Source organism: Labeo rohita, chromosome 24 (genome assembly GCF_022985175.1).
Source record: "Labeo rohita strain BAU-BD-2019 chromosome 24, IGBB_LRoh.1.0, whole genome shotgun sequence".
NCBI lineage: Eukaryota > Metazoa > Chordata > Actinopteri > Cypriniformes > Cyprinidae > Labeo > Labeo rohita.
Window position 1 is genome coordinate 7,950,855 of NC_066892.1, and position 17,944 is coordinate 7,968,798.

At 32.5% G+C, this 17,944-nt stretch overlaps 1 protein-coding gene across 2 annotated transcripts in view; it reads right to left on the reverse strand.

The window, feature by feature from the left end:
- The window catches only part of plppr5b (phospholipid phosphatase related 5b), a 66,223-nt gene that overhangs the window by 33,457 nt on the left and 14,822 nt on the right, over positions 1-17,944 (reverse strand). The window contains exons 2-3 of one of the 2 annotated variants that reach the window (XM_051097543.1): positions 16,860-17,048; positions 1,307-1,439 (exon numbers count right to left, since the gene is read on the reverse strand). In XM_051097543.1, the coding sequence (XP_050953500.1) occupies positions 1,307-1,439; positions 16,860-17,048 (322 nt within the window). Of the gene's footprint in view, positions 1-1,306; positions 1,440-16,859; positions 17,239-17,944 lie in introns of those variants that run through there. The other variant, XM_051097544.1, reaches the window with a different exon arrangement.

The following is a 17,944-nucleotide window of genomic DNA, read 5'->3' on the forward strand; positions in this document are numbered from 1 at the left end:
AATCTCTCCCGAAGAACATCGCAGCGTGACTCATTATGCAAATAACACAAGCCAGTGACTCCAGGTCACAATGCAACTGGTCTCATTTGATGCTTTTCAGTTAAGATGCATCATCAAACCTCAAACAAAACAGGAAGAAACATCATTCAAAACACTGTCACTTTAAGCAGCCGCCACTGGCTGGAAATGCACATGACATCTTCTAGGTGCTTTATCTTCTGAGTTTGCGGTTTGCAAGGAATCAAATTAAACAATCATGACAATGCTTTTGAGGAGCCAAGTGCTGTAAAAAAAGATCTCAGATAGATCCGATTTCCCCTGGGCCACATTGACTGCTGCTGAACGGTGACAGATGCTGTCAGCAAAGTAAAGGTGATCTTCTCAGCACCCTGTAGGAAGCTTAGGAACATTTATGCTTATCTGATTTGTCTTTAAGACCGCTAATGCCGTCAGATGTCCAACAATCCCACAGCTTGGATGACAAGGTGCAGCAAACTGTGAAAGTATGACTAAAGTACTGTATATTCTGCTGGAAAATGAGAGCCTCTGTGGTGAATGGGAACCATTTAATGCAGAAATTAATAGGAGATTGAAGTGGATTTTCTCTGAGGATCAGGCTAATAATCCATGACGTTGCTGTTTCTTTATCTCACAAAAACACTAAAGCATTAGAGGGAGAAATTGAGTGAAAAGGGGAAAAATTGAACTGCGAGAACGAAAGAGCAAGGAAGAAAGACAGACAGACAGACAGCACAGATTAAGTCCAGACTTAATTTGTTAAACTTCAGTAAGTGTATATGACGTGACTGGAGCGGCTTTACCATCATGATGTTGTAGAGCGTGCGGCTACACAGCAAGAAACACATGTAGATCATATAGAAGTACAGGCTATGTTCTCAATATTGAGGCATCAAAATGAATTTTGTACCAGAACATTGAAATTAAAAATATAACCTAAAAATATAATGTTATGCTATTAAGAACTTTCTTTTAGAATGTTTTTTTCCAAACTTCCTCCATTTGTGCTGTACAGAAGAAAGTCATACATGAGGGTAAGTAAATGAGGGCAACTTTTATTTGAGTGAACAGTGTTTCAGCCGCCCTCCTTCACTGGTCATAACCTAAAATGCAAGGGATTTTGACACTAGTGCACTTACCGTTGGTTGGTGCAACCTCTCTTTCTGTTGAGAGGGACAAAACACTTCCAAGTAATTCCCACAGTTTAACTGTAAATTGAATGCCAGGGCTGAAAGCACAACTTTTCATAAAAAGATCCATAAAATGAAGTGGAATAGGCGTGACATACCGAGGAAACGGAAAGTCCTCCGCACTAATGGGTTGAGGTAACAGCAGTCCCCGGTCACGATGGTCTTCTCTCGACTGTCAAGATCTTTCGATGTGTACTGTATCAAGAACAACGCCGTTTCTGTCACGGTGATCTGAAACAAAGCGGAACATTCAAAAATGACAAACGTCTAAAATAAAATTAAATAATACCTTTTTACATTTTGCTGAAGAAAATGTGAGTTGTGCTTATTAGTGCAAATGTCACCATGTTGCTTTGGAGGTCTTGGTAGTTGTTTGGGTATTACTAGATGGTTTGTAGGGTATTATGGATCGTTACTACGAGTATTAACGGATGTTTTTTAATGTCCCAATTAGACCATATTCAAAATCATTTTCGATTTTATCAGGTCTAAAACCGTATACAGAACCCAGTTTTACAGAAACTGTATACAGAACCCAAAACCTAGTTTTCATTTGCCAGTGAAAAAGGGGGAAAGCTATGGAAGCCTGTTTCCGTCACTGAATAAAAAATACAAAAAAGGGAATTGCGACTTTTGAATCACAGTTCTGACTTTTTTTCTTGGAATTGTGAGTTTACATCTGAGAAAAAAGTCAGAATTGTGAGATATAAACTCGCAATTGTGTATTCTAAAATCAGAATTGTGAGATATAAATGCACAATTTTGACTTTTTTTCTCAGACTTTAGAATACAGAATTCTGAGACCATCAGTCTTTATTTCCCTCTCAGAATCTGACTTTCTAACTCAAGTAAATTAAGTTTATATCTCACAATTCTGAGAAAAAAAGTAAACATTGTGAGATATAAACTCGAAATTGTGAGAAAAAGTCAGAATTGCGAGATATAAACTCAGAATTGTGAGAAAAAAGTCGGAATTCCAAGATATAAACTCAATAAACTCAGAATTGTGAGAAAAAAGTCAGAATTGCGAGATACAAAATCAATTTTGCAAGAAAAAAGTCAGAACTGCGAGATACAAACTTGGAATTCCAAGAAAAAAAGAATTGTGAGATACAAATTCGGAATTGCAAGGAAAAAGCCAGAATTGCAAGATACAAACTCGGAATTGTGAGATGCAAATTCGGAATTGCGAGATATAAACTCGGAATTGCGAGATACAAACTTGGAATTGTGAGATAAAAACCCGGAATTGCAAGATACAAACTCGGAATTGCGAGAAAAAAGTCAGAATTGCGAGATACAAACTCGGAATTGTGAGAAAAATAAAACACAATTGCGAGATGCAAACTTGGCTTTAAACTCAGAATTGTGAGATGAAAACTCAAAATTGTAAGATACAAACTTGGAATTGCAAGAAAAAGTCAGAGTTGCGAGATACAAACTCGGAATTGTGAGAAGAAAACTTGAAATTGCGAGAAAAAAGTCAGAATTGGAAGATACAAACTCAGAATAGCGATTTTGCAAAAAAAAAAAACAGTTTTAGACTTTATTTCTCGCAATTGCGAGTATATATCCTACAATTCTGAGAGAAAAGGTCAGAATTGTGAGGAAAAAAACGAAATTACCTTTTTTTCAATTTTTATTCAGTGGCGGAAACAGGCTTCCATAGGAAACAGAACAAGAGACTGAATGAAAAAAGTTTAAAAATGAAAACTAGCCTAAAAACAGAAGCAAGATATTGATGAGTCTCTGGCTGCATTGTTAAACCCTGACGGTCTGGCCTCTGCAAATGACTGTCATAATAAATGTGGTGTTATTTATTGTGCTGATGCTCATTATGAGAATGGGCACTATTTCTATCCCATAAATCCAAATTAGAGTTCGTTCTGCCCTTATTTGCATCCATTAGTAGATGAAGTGTTGCAATATTGCTGTAGACAGAAGCCTTGCCTTGACTGCAGGCCTTTTCACATTGTATACTTCATCTATAGGATTGAATAATTTTTGTAATTTTGACTTTTTGTAATTTTTTATCAAAATGTAATTTCCTTCTCCGCTGATGTCACCAAGGCTTCTCATATTTAGCCCTCTTCTTCACAATCCAATCAATTCCCAATGGATAAGGCTGTTTAATATCCTGCCACATTCGGAAAAACATCACATATAGTCTCACATACTACAATCCAGGATTGAATCATCACTTCATTAAATCAAGTAAATTGGAAAAATTCATGTCATCATTAAAAACGGATTTTAGGTCCCATAAAGATTTTAGCCATTTAAAGTAAACTCTATCTGCAATAAAACTAATGAGACATTTCTTTCTCTTCCTCTGTTCAAGAGAGCAGAGATCTGGGTTTGACTGAGGTAACAAGACCAGGATATGAACACACATGAGGAGCTTGAGGCTCTTCCTGATCTGTCAGAGTGATTTAAGAGCTTGTCCGGCTCCTCGAGGGTTTGCTTTTGGGGCTTATAGATGCAAGCGGTATCTTCTGCATTCAAAAGCCGAGAGACTTAATCTCACATTCCCAAACTGCATAAACCTCCACATAAAAATCTGGGTAGAGAAGCGTCAGAGTTTGGTGGCCTCTTTGCCCCCCCTCCTTACTTCAAAACAGTAGCACAACCGCCCAAGGCTTTACACACACATACTGCAAAATCTAGGTTATGAGCATCCAGCAGAAGTGAAAATGATCAGGAACGACAGAAAAAAAAAAAAACATCAACCCTTCTGTTTGATCTCTACATCCATCAGGAAATAGATTTGTCAATCAAATTACTTAGATGATTAAACAGATTAATCACGCTGTATCATATATTTATTGACAAAAGCTAATCTATGAGATTTTAAGACTTTAATGTGGTATTTTTGGACAATGTAAGCATGTGTACTTGTATTTTTCAATATATATTTAATGCAACAACCTCATGGGGGGGAAAAAACTTGCTGATACAATGAGAATAAAGAGCTTGTCTTGACAATTTCCAAGTGAAAAAGGATATTCAACAGGAAAAATGACTTGATTGTATCCATTAGGAATTTACTGGGTCGTGAAAAATGTTCTACGTATGACAGGTAGTTAGAGGGCTGAAAAATAAGAGAGCTGCAATTTATCTGACAGATTGCAAATTTACGACAGAAGACACAATTTTCTTGCACTGAAAAATGAGATTAATATCACGCTGATATTATAGTGTTGAGGTCAAAAGTTTACATGCACCCTGCAGAATCTGCAAAATGTTAATTATTTTAACAAAATAAGCAGGATCATACAAAATGCATTTTATTTTTTATTCAGTACTGGCCTGAATAAGATATTTCACATAAAATATGTTTACATATAGTCCACAAGAAAAAGCAATAGTTGAATTCATAAAAATAACCCCATTTAAAAGTTTACATACACTTGATTTTTAATACTGTGTTGTTACCTGAATAATCCACAATTGTGTTTTTTTTTTTTAGTTGTTCATGAGTCCCTTGTTTGTCTTGAACAGTGTAACTGTCTGTTGTTCTTTGGTTTTTCAGCATTTTTTTGTATTTGAACCCTTTCCAACAATGACTGTATGATTTTAAGATCCATCCTTTCACAATGAGGACAACTGAGGGACACATATGCAACTATTACAGAAGGTTCAAACGCTCACTGATGCTTCAGAAGGAAAAACAATGCATTCAGAGCCAGGGGGTGAAAACTTTTGAACAGAAAGAAGATGTGCACATTTTTCTTATATTGCCTTTTTTTTTTTTTTTTCATTAGTACTGCTCTTTAGAACCTACAGAAGTTACTATTTTTCTCAGAAGACAAAATAAATAAAACATACCCAGATCTTCAAAAAAGTTTTCACCCCCTGGCTCTTGCATTGTGTTTCCTTCTGGAGCATCAGTGAGCATTTGAACCTTCTGTAATAGTTGCATATGAGTCCCTCAGTTGTCCTCAGTGTGAAAAGACGGATCTCAAAGTCATACAGTCATTGTTGGAAAGGGTTCAAATACATAAAAATGCTAAAAAAACATAGAAATTGTTGGACCTGAAGGATTTTTTTCTGACAGTATTTCAGTATCAAGTGTATGTAAACTTTTGAACAGGGTCATTTTTATAAATTAAACTATTATTTTCTCTTGTAGACTACATGTAAACATCTTTTATGTGAAATATCTTATTCAGGTTAGTACTAAATAAAAAATAACATGCATTTTGTACAAAATAATTAACATTTTGCAGATTCTGCGAGGTGTATGTAAACTTTTGACCTCAACTGTAGGTGATATAGCACCAGTGTCACCAAAGAAATTCTCTCATTGGTCAAGCAAACCAATAGCCCCGCCCTGAACTCATATCATTGGTTGAGCTTGTTGTAGTGTCATACTGGACAGGATTCTTTCATAGCAACTACTATTAGCAACTAAAACAGTATGACTGTCTAAATAACAACAGGAGGTATAAAAGTAGGTTAACTAAAGCTTTAAACAGAGTGTTTATACTGTTAGTAGTTAAGTTGTAGATTACATTTTAAATGGTACTATCACATTTACATTAAACTTTTTTAATTGTTAAAACTGTTTAAAAACTGTTAATATTCTAAATGCATTCCTCCACAACAAACGGCTTGATTACCGTACAGATGGATCTAAGCGCATATGAACACAAAGAACTAATCTGCATCAGAATAAAAAGGTTAAATCTTCAGGGTTAATCTCTAAGCACAAGGTTAAAGTCCTCTGAGCAGGAATACCTCAACATTACACCATAGCCTTATGTTGTAAGTTTTCACACAAGAAGAGAAGAACCATCCACAAACTTGGATTGACACTGTTAAATAACAGTTTTATATTAACATATTCACATGTTTCTGCATAATGGCACTCTAATAAATGAGAACACAATATCATGATGTGTAGCCCAATGCTAATGCCCGACAGTGGGCCAGTAAACTCAACCATTTCCAACCTAATGGGCTAAAACTGACTAAACACACACCAATTCAAGCATGAAGTCCTGATCACTCAGCCAGACATGAACATCTGTTGGTTTCTCGCTGGTTTGTAGGGCCCAGATGATCGCTGTTGACAATGGAGCGATATTTGTTTGGACTGTGTTAATGAACAGCTATTTCATACTCCCGATAGCCTATTTTCTGTTGACAGAGAGTCTTTTCAATCTGTTCCGCAGAGCTGAGAGAAATCTAAGGGTCTTTTATATGAATAAGGAGAATATACTAATCCGCAGTCAAAACCTAGATGTTCCTCAATACATTTCTAAAATCAACTTTTTATGGAGAAACCCTCTAGTACATGAATTCAGTATCATTACTTGGATGTAAAAAGACAACTGACAGAAGATTATAAATATATAAAGACCACATAAACATATACGATTTAAACACAATCAAATCTTCAAAATGGAGTAGGTGTTGTATAATTTCTAAAATCAGGGGATTAAGAACAATTTCTTGTGATTTCATTCTCGAAAGAAGAAATTACTAACCAATACTAACAAGCAGTTTCATCACCTTCATTTGGATGTTCATTTCCACTAGGGATGCACAATATTATCAGACTGATATTGGAATTGTTGGAAATGGCCGATAATGGCTTTAAATGTAAATATGGGCATTTGCCGATATGAAAAATTATGCGATATGTCTTGCCAATAAGAGGAATAACTCAGATGCTCAGGGTGTGCTAGAGATTAGATCACATCAGCAGTGTGACCCATTCTTGAAGCAAAGTTTTGCCTAAATGATGATTAGATTGATGATTAAGTAAACAAATAGCACATGGAAGGGCAGCAGCAGCAGCAGCCTCCCCCGGGGTCCTAACGCCCGTTCGGTAAATAAGTTTTAATTCTGTAGAGGGCGCTGTTGGCCGACTTGTAATAAAATGAAAGTAAAATACACAAATAACATTTAGACTGTGTTTCTGATTAAATAAAGCAGTAATTGATGTTATAAATTCATGAGTATGTTTTTATTTAAAGGTCAAAAGCTATAGCTTACATGAATTAAAAAAAAAAAAAAAAAACTACAAACATGACACTTGTAAATTAAATAATTTTATATATACTAATTTATTCATTAATGTGTAATATGCTATATATTTTTTTAAACAAATTATGAGCTCTAAAAGATTTTCAGAGCTTTTACAGCTCTTTTGCTTTAGATCTTCAAATGTTAAATTTTCAAAGCTTCAATGCACTGTAACTTCATTATTGTTAATTTAATTTTAACAATTAAGTTCTTGTTAAAAACTAACTAAAATTAAAAATAATTTGCTTATAATTTCCACACAGGAGAGACTTGTTTCCAGTCAAAAGGACATATTGTTATGGGCATCAGCTATCAGTCAAAATGAGCTGAAAAATATTGGCATATCGGATATCGGCAAAATTCAATATCATGCATCCCTAATTTCCACCACATTAAAAAAGAAAATCATGCTTTGGTAAACTATAATTTTTAGGCAAAAAGTCATGATTATGACAGAAAAGCCAAAATTATGACATAAAATTCAAAATGTTGCATTTAGCAAAATTTTAGCTCTTCATTTCATAATTCTCACAATAACAGTTTATTTTTTTCACCCATGCATTAGACTTTGTCCTGCTTATTTTTTTTTTTTTTTCTGAGCAAAATAAATACATAATTGTAATTTTAAAACTTTACCAATCTTCATCACAATACTTTTAACCATTAGGTATTACCCTTTTGTCAGCAAGATATTTTCAATCATTTATATTATATTGTATATTTAATCAACATAATAAAATGTCATATGATCACTTATTCTTTTATATATTAGTACAGGTCAGAAAAAGTACGTTGTTTCATTTTTACATAAATATATGTTACGCTGACTGACAATGAAACATTATTTCATCTATATTTTGACATTTTATTTTAGTGCTGTCAAATTAATTGCAAATAATCGCATCGAAAATAAAAGTTTTTGTTTACATAATTTATGTGTACGGTGTATATTTATTATGCAAATATAAATACAAACACGCATGTATATATTTAAGAAAAAATGTTTACAAATTAAAAATATTTGCATGTAATATTAATTATATGATTATAAATATATACATTTAAATACATGTTAATTTTCAAAATATATACTGTATGTGTGTGTATTTATATATGCATAATAAATATACACAGTACACACACATATTATTATAACAACACACATATTATATAAACAAAAACTTTTATTTTGGATGCGATTAATCGTGATTAATAGCTTGACAGCACTAAAGTTATCTGAAACATTAAAGCAGACACTTTACTTGCATATGTTTTCTATGTATTAAAAATCTTTTTTATATACATTTAATCGGGTGCGGACACCAAAATGGGACGTGTCGTCTTTGACCCCCGTAACCAATATACTGGGCCGGTAAAAGAAGACCTTTCTCTACGATCTATAAAACTCTGGAACAAAGTGTCATTAGTCAAAACAACAATACATCTTTATTACCAAGATGGCTGCCAAGTGAAATGACTTGCTTAAAGGGACTTTGCTTGTGGTCAGTAACGATAGAGACGATATACTTTATTTGAGCAATGCAGAATACTAAAAGATTTTGAAACCACACTTGTTCATTCTGTAATGTAAAGTACTTTCTGTGATAGATGAAATGCATTTAATATAATGAGTGCTATTACAGATTTAACTTGGAATGATCAGGACAGGTGTGATTACTTTTGAATTGTGAAGTAATTTACTGTATTCTGGTGATCTAACGATTACATAACTGGCATGTGAACATATGTGTCTGAAAGCATAATGGTGGATTTTGCCATAAAATAGTTTTTCAATAACAGAAACTGGTTGTTGGATTGTCTGAGATGGCTCAATTGTGAACTCTGCTTTGATATACAAGTGTGCATCAAGATATAAAAGCAGTAGTAGTTCTGGGGAGGAACATAAATGGAAAGCCTCAAAATAACAAGTTAATATGAAAGAAGATGATGGTCTATCATATCTGACTGCATGTCAGAAGCAGACGGCTGTCAACTATATCTGTGGTTCCAAAAACCAGAGTTTGCAAGCGTAATAAAAAAAAAAAAACACCAATTCAACGGCTTCAATGTCAGACAGAGACAGAGATCAAAAACAACATACACTTCACTCGAAGAAATAAAGGTTCTTCAGTGTTTTTTTCAACACACAGTTTCATTGATAACGTCAATCCTTAGCAAACCATTAGAAATATCTTTTGAAATACACTTAACTAGGGCCTTATGGGATGATATATGATATCTTCATATTATTCTGAAAAAAGAGATGCTTTTGATTATTAAAATTCAATGAAACCTTAAAAATGAAATTAAAAATTACTGGAAAACAGAATGTGATAAGAATAACACAACAAATAAATTATTTCACAGGGCCTTAAAATTTTAATTGTTATTAAACTTTTAATAAATTGCTGTTAAATTGTGTACGTTTCATGATTACAATTAATTAGACGTGTTTTGATTCATATTTTTACATTTAAACATTAAAACAGAGTCTAGAAATATTAAAACGGAAAACGTTACAAACAGAAACTTAAAGGTCTTGGCAACAACCCACCAAAATAAAAGTTTGGTTTAACTTGAAGAAACTTTTACAGATAGTACTACTACTACTACCACTACTACTACAATTATTATTAAAACATTATTTTTTAATGAATATTTACCACTGAAATTATTTACCAGAAAAATGTAAATACACAACACTGTATTTGTGAATAAATAAATAAATAAAATAAATAAACATACAACATAAAATCAATCAATTAGAGTTGCTTTTGATTGTTAAAATTCAATGAAACCTTAAATTTAATCCAGAAAATTATTGGAAAATTAGAATTTGAGAAAAATAAAACTGAACTGAGAAAGAAAACATATAAAACGTATTTCATAGCGCCTTAAAAATTAAACTTTTATCAAACTTTTAATAAATTGCTGTTAAATTGTGTACATTTTATGATTACATTGATAACTTTACCTACCTTTTGATTCATATTTTTTCAAATTTAACCATTAACACGGAGTCTAGAAAATTTAAAATGGAAAAAATGGAATCCAGAAAAATTAAAACAGAAAAAAAAAAATGGAATTTGGAAAAAATAAATAAATAAAATGGAATTTGGAAAAAAATATAACAGAAAGGTTGGGGAAAAAAATAAAATTGATTTAATAGGGCCCTACTTAACCTTTTGTTTACAGTATATATCAAAATATACACATAATATGCAAATTGTACATACAAAAATGAAACCCTCTGACAATAAAGACCAGTTAGCTTTGTTAAAAAACAAATAAATAAAAATAAAGAAAAAAGTTATTTGCGAATAAATCCTATGAAACTTTCATCCGGAAAAAAAAAAAAAAAAAAAAAAAAAAAAAAAAAAAGAGAGAAAATTACATAAAGCATATTTTAGATCTATTAATATATAATCCTTTAATAAATAATTAATGTGCACAAAATATATTAAATCATAAAATATTTATCAAAGCAGTATTTACAATGCATTTGAATTTATTTTAGACTGATTTACAAAAAATAGTTTTTTTTTTTTACAGTACGACGATGGCAGATTTTTTGTGCTTAACATGAAGTTGTCAATGCAAAAAAGGTACTAACAACAGGATTTCCTTTACACAAACATTATTTCTCATTAATAAGACATTTCTGTGAGACTCGCCTAAAATGACAGCCAGCTGTAAAACCCTAATTGGAAGCTTTGCTTCAAAAAATGAGTCAGAGAAATATGTGCATGCCTATATTAGCTTATTAGTTATAGTTATTAGTCATGTGGTAATTGCTTTCTTGTCCTAAGTGACTTCAGCACGTCTTTATTACAGGGACAGTCCCCCTGGAGCAATCCGGGTGAAGTGCCTTGCTCAAGGGCACATGATGATAGGGGACGTCTCAATGAGTGCGCATGAGAATGTGTTTGGTATTCAACAAGACGTTTACATACAAATACACTTGCAAATTATGAGCTCGAATGACTGGCACATTGCATCATAAAGCAACAGTTCTCCTAGAAACGAAAGTTTGCTGGAAATGTACTCACCCTCAGGGAATCCAAGACGAGTTTGCTTCTTCATTATTTGAAGAAATGATCAGCTTTTTGGACTCTCATTCTGACGGCACCCATTCACCGCAAAGGATCCATTTGTGAGCAAATGATGTAATGCTACATTTCTCCAAATCTCTTCTGATGAAGAAACAAACTCATTTACATTATGGATGGGCTGATTTTGAGTACATTTTTCAGCAAATGTTCATTTTTGGGTGAAGTATTCCTTTAATCCTGCCACGACTATTGGCCCGGCTTTACGCTATCAAATGAATCTGCAAAAGTCATCATGAAAAGTCATTAAACGTATGGGTAAAGCGATTATATTCAAACTCTGCTCATTACAATCTCTGATGAAGAATGGGCTTTGTTGTGGCTTAGCACATTTGGCAGCAATCATCAAAATCCTTTTATTATCAGAAGATTTATCAGTGTTAAATAAGATTTTACGTTGTAATCTGTTTTAAATAAAGATGTGATGGGAATACCAGTCTGGCTTATCCAAATGTCTGACTGTGAACGTGTGATATCGCAAAATCGCATTCAGATCCGACCGTGAACTTATTACGTTGAGGGATTTTTTTAATCATTCGCTTTTGTAAGACTTTTCCCCTATAATCCGCACCTTAACGCATCAATGTCATTTTTGCCAATATCTGCTCAAATTGAGCAATATCTCTGCCTGAAGCTCATATCTTTACCGCAAGCCTTTCAGACTACAAATCACGGCGTGATGGTTTCAGTACGCGTCTGCCGTGGAGTTTATGAGCAGTACTTTGTGGAGATAGAGTTCATCTCTCTTTACGACAGCTTTGGCTGGGGTCACAGTGTTGCGACGTGCCGGCCGGATTGTTATTTTTTCTGCCTAGAAAAACATAAGCTAGTATCTGTCTGCACCACTCAGAAAGGTGTTGGGGAAAAAATATATGACAAGCTAGCTGCCATGTAGCAACACTTATAATCTGACAGCAGTGTAAATGAAAAATGCATCTATTAGAGTCTGGAAACGGTCTAGGAGGGAATCACTGAAAATAAGTAGGCTATATTTTCTTTTTTCCTTCCACTTATCTTTTTTTGCATACAAACTATGAAGCCATTCCCATCAAGCCAAACAAACCAAACAACGCAATACTTTTGACTAATAACAAAAAATCTAGTCTACACTACAGCTTATTCTAGCAAGAAAACACTCACTTGAACAGTAATCAATCGTCTACATGTGTATAATGACAATCATAGCTTGTTTATTTATTTATTTATTTAAAATTTAGTATAGGCTACCAGCAAAACAAAGAATATACAGATCGTTCACCAAGTGCTAAATTTTAGGAAAAATATTTAATATTTACTATATATATAATGCAGCTAAAAGAAAAAAGAAGCTAAATAATCTAACTGTCACTGAGACAAAAATAGAAAAAAAAATTGAAAATAGAAAATAAAATTAATAAAATATAAATAAATATTTTTATAATACATGCCAGAGACTAACTGCATGGCAAAAAAAATAATAAAAGGAAAAAAATAAATAATGAATTAATTAATAATAATAATAATAATAATAATAATAATAATGATAATTGTTATTATTATTATTATTCACACCTGGTAAGCAATTCATTTATGGCAGTTATAACCAAAATAACATTTGGACTCTGGCTCAAGGATAGCATTTACTTGCTATTATCTCCAACCAAACTCCTAAATGCAAAAAAAAAAAAATAAAAAATAAAATAAATAATAATAATGATAAAAATAAAAAGTAAATTAAATGTAAATTGTAAATTAATTGTAAATGTAAACATGTAAACTAAAAGTAAAATGAATAAAAATAAATAAACACTGTTAGAATACTTGCAAAAAAAAAAAATAATAATAATAATAATAATAATAATTATTATTATTATTATTATTATTATTATCATTATTATTATTATTATTATTCATGGCTGATAATCAATATTTATGGCAGGTGTAACCAAAATAGCATCAAAATAGCATTTACTTGCTATTAAATATCTCCAACTAAACTCCTGAATGCTAAATAAATAAATAAATAAATAATTGCGAAATGTAAATTAAAAGTAAAGCGAATAAAAATAAATTTTTATAATACTTTAAAAAAATGCCCGAGACAAACGGCATGGCTTGACTGCCCCCACTGTCTCGCTATAACTATTATTATTATTAATAATAATAATAATAATAACAATAATAATTTTATTTTATTTTTATATATTTATGGCAGGTGTATCTATTACATTTGGACCTGGATAGCATTTTCTTGCTATTAAATATCTCCAACCAAACTCCTGAATGCAAAAAAGAGTAAATGTAAAAACGTAAAAGTAAAACGAATACATATAAATAAATACTTTTATAATACCTGAGACAAATTTCATGGCTCCACTGGCTCCACTGTCTCTATATCATTAATAATAAGAATATTTTTTATGGCTTGTAAGCAATATTTATGGCTGGTGTAATTAAAAATTACATTTGGACCCTGGCTCATAATAGATAGCATTAACTTGCTATTAAATATCTCCAACCAAACTCCTGAATGCCAAAAAAAAACCCTGTCCACTGAATGTGATCAGTCCTAAGAAAAAGAATAAATGAATGAATAAATAAAAAATAATAATAAAATAAAATCAATAATCAAATGCAATCCTAAAATAAATAATGAAACCAAAAAAGAACTCAGGTTCTTTTAAGAGGTTTGATGCATAAAACATCCTTTTATCTGCTGCCGTGCATCTGTTAAACACATCAGATGGATGCAGAAGCACACTATGAGCTGACAGAGCAGCAAAGGTCCAGCGTGGCGGCACTTCAGATTGAGTCACTGCCACTGATGAAATAATGTGGGCTGGTGAACATTAAATTACAGACAGTGAGATGTGAGATGTCTATACTCACAGTTTGCTGTTTTCTGCAGTTTTCAATGAACAAGTGTTATTAAACAACGACGCAGTTGTCAGTGAATAGTCAAGCTAATGAAGGCATTCAGTATTGGGGCAGTGCCTGGTGTGATCTAACATCAAAGGCTTCATCTTCAGCTAGATATGAGGAGAGAGGGGGTTTATGATATGCAAGCTTAATTTATGCATGCATAGAAAATGAAATCTCATTATGCTGATTTACCAAGATGGAACATGTGCAGTAAACATATTTGGATCTGGTTAATTATACAGTCCTGCATGCATGAAAATGAGTATTCCATGCAACTGAATAGGAAGCAACCTTTAAATAAACATACAAAATCAGCAGAGTTGGAATGTATTTGTATGATGAACAGCAGTGTCGACTAAAGGCAGTTATGACTCACACACAAGTCTCGTCTTAAAGAGTCATGGTGTGCAGTATTTCTGTACCTCAGACAGCACTGTTGCACATATTCCAAGATTCCTTTTTTTTTAAAAAAAAACCTCTCTCTTATGCATCTCTAGCTTGAATTATTTTTTATGCAATCACTTGCATGCTGCTCAATCAATAATAAATAGCATTTTAAAGTGCTCTTATTAAACCTCTCTCGCATACGTCTAAAAATCAAAACAGAAATCAAGTAAAAATCACTTATCCAATCAAAATCTAAAATAAATCATGTATGAATTATTAAAGAATCACTTAGCCCATGGTGCTTGGCAAAAATAATATCAAACCACTAATCAATCCACCAGGCAATTGTTTCTCTAATCAATCAAAATCAAGTTTTGCATCCTGAGTTTGATTGCTTCCAGGCAATCATTCATTTAAAAAATCCATGAATGCAAAATAAATGAATAAAACACAAATAAATAAATGTAAAATCAAAGTAAAAATCAAAATCTAAAACAAATCACATATGAATTATTATGGAACCACTTATCCCATGGCACTTGGCAAAAATAATATCAAACCACTAATCAATCTTCCATGCAATCTTTTCTCTAATCAATCAAAATCAAGTTTTGCATTTCTTGTTTGATTTACTTTCAATGCAATTATTCGTTTAATAATCAATAAATGCAAAATAAATAAAATAAAATAAAATAAAAATAAATAAATGTAAAATCAAAGCAAAAATCAAGCCCAAAAAAATTAAGTAAAATCAAAGCAGAAATTAATCTTCCATGCAATAATTTCTCTAATCAATCAAATTCAAGTTTTGCATCTCGAGTTTGATTTGCTTCCATGTAATCATTCATTTAATAATATAGAAATGCAAAATAATAATAATAATAATAAATAAATAAAATAAAATACAAATAAATAAATAAATAAATGTAAAATCAAAGCAGAAATCAATGCAATCATTCATTTATAAATCCATAAATGCAAGAAATAAATAAATAAATAAAATAGAAATAAATAAATGTAAAATCAAAGCAGAAATCAAGCAAAATCACTTATCCAAAAAAAAAAAAAAAAAAAAAAAAAAAAACTAATCACATATTCATTTAATAATCAAGAAATGCAAAATAATAATATTAATAATAATAATAAATAAATACAATAAATAAATTAAATTAAATACAAATTTCTTAATAAATAAATGTAAACAAAGCAGAAGTCAAGCAAAATCACATATTAATTATTATGGAACCACTTATCCCATGGCATTTGGCAAAAATAATATCAAACCACTAATTACTCTTCCATGCAATCATTTCTCTAATCAATCAAAATCAAGTTTTGCATCTCGAGTTCGATTTGCTTCCATGCATTTATTCATTTAATAATCCAGAAATACAAAAATAAATAAATAAAATAAAACTAAATAAATGTAAAATCAAAGCAGAAATCAAGCAAAAAAAGAAAAGAAAAGTAAATAAAATCAAAGCAGAAATCAGGCAAAATCACTTATCCAATCAAAATCTAAAATACTATCAAACCACTAATCAATCTTCCATGCAATCGTTTCTCTAATCAATTAAAATCAGGTTTTGCATCTCAAGTTTGATTTGCTTCCATGCAAAAATTCATTTAATATTCCATAAATGCAAAAAATACAAATGAAAATCAAAAACTCAAATTAATTAATATTAAAAACAACCGATATCAAGTAATCACATCAATCTCTAGTCTGATAGTCTTTTGTGTAATTATTAATTCATGAATTACTTAAAATCACTGAAAACCAATATGAAAATCAATTATAAATCATAACCTCACACTCCCAGTAAAAATAAATATCAAGAACCTATAAATCAGTTCCTAGTCTGATGTGCCTTCAAACAGTTACCAATTCATCAACACTTTGATATGAAATCAGATATAAATCAATATGAAATCAATCTGATCTGCCTTGATGACTGTGAATGCACTTAAAATAAATTACTGATCACTTATCAGTCAATAACACTTATACATCCACCATCATTTATAAATCTTAAGCTTAATTTGATTTTATGCAATAACTCATTCATTCATCAATAAATGTAAATCACTTGAAAGCACTTATCAATCAAGTTATCAAGCCCGAACTGCTATCAATAAATGAACGGTAATCAATATCATCTGATCACTCACTTATCAGTCAGTGAGCTGCCTGGCACAACCACAGTGTTCAGTGACTCACCATCAGTGTGGGGACTCCGGTGACCACCGCGTACAGCAGGGCGGGCGGGATGGCGCTGGTGTCCTCGGGTCCGAGGTAGGGTTTCGTGTACGCGGTCTCGTAGCAGAAGAAGCCCTGCACGTGGACGTTGAACGTGTCCGTGTACTCGAAGTAATATGCCAGCATGACCGTCCCCGCCATGATCACCAGCTGGAAATAAAGCATGGTCGTCAGAGAGTGGGGCAGGAACATTTACCAACAATCCAGTGGAGAACCTCCAAACATCTGAGCTCTCGTTATAGTTCCCGCATATCGCCGGGGTCTGACGCTCGGAGCGCACGCGAGGTTGGCACGCGAAGACGCACGCGCTCGCATGGCACAGCGCTCGAGCTGGAATGAGACTGAGAGGAGAGAGCGCGATAAAGTGCCACCGCGCGCTCCTAACTACAGCCAGCTGATGATGAAGAGACACGTCAGGCGCCGTGCCCGCGCCCCATCATCATCATCATCGTTCGCTTAGAGGGTTTAAAGAGACGCGCTATTCAGTCAGTCAGCAAATGCCACCTCTGCTGTTTCAACGCTGACGAACAGCAATAAACCTGGCTGTTTCAGTAAAATACACTAATACACAGACGGTACAATGTCAAGTGATGATTTAAAGTTCATAAAAACTTAACGCACACACTAACACAAAACACTCGCTCATGTTTAAAATATAACGTAAACAAACTTGAGGGAAGTAAGCCGTTTTCTGTTATTATGTGCGAGACTTCCGGTCTATTAGCCGCTATAGGGAAATAACGAGAATAACAAAGTGTGGTAAACGGTAAAACTGTTTGCACTATAAACCAGTGTGTTCATAATTATAATATTACATTAAAATAATATAGTAAGACACATCAGTTTGCAGTATTAAGCAGCAAAATGTACTGTTTATCTGGAAACGAATGACACCGGAAGCCAGGCCTATTAAATTTACAAACACCCGTTCTTATGAGACAAATAAGGTGGCTATATTACTACTGCTGTTAATCAACTAAAAAAATGAGTCATTGCACAGTAATTAATCACAATCAGTTGCATCTACATTCAAATTTGTAATCATA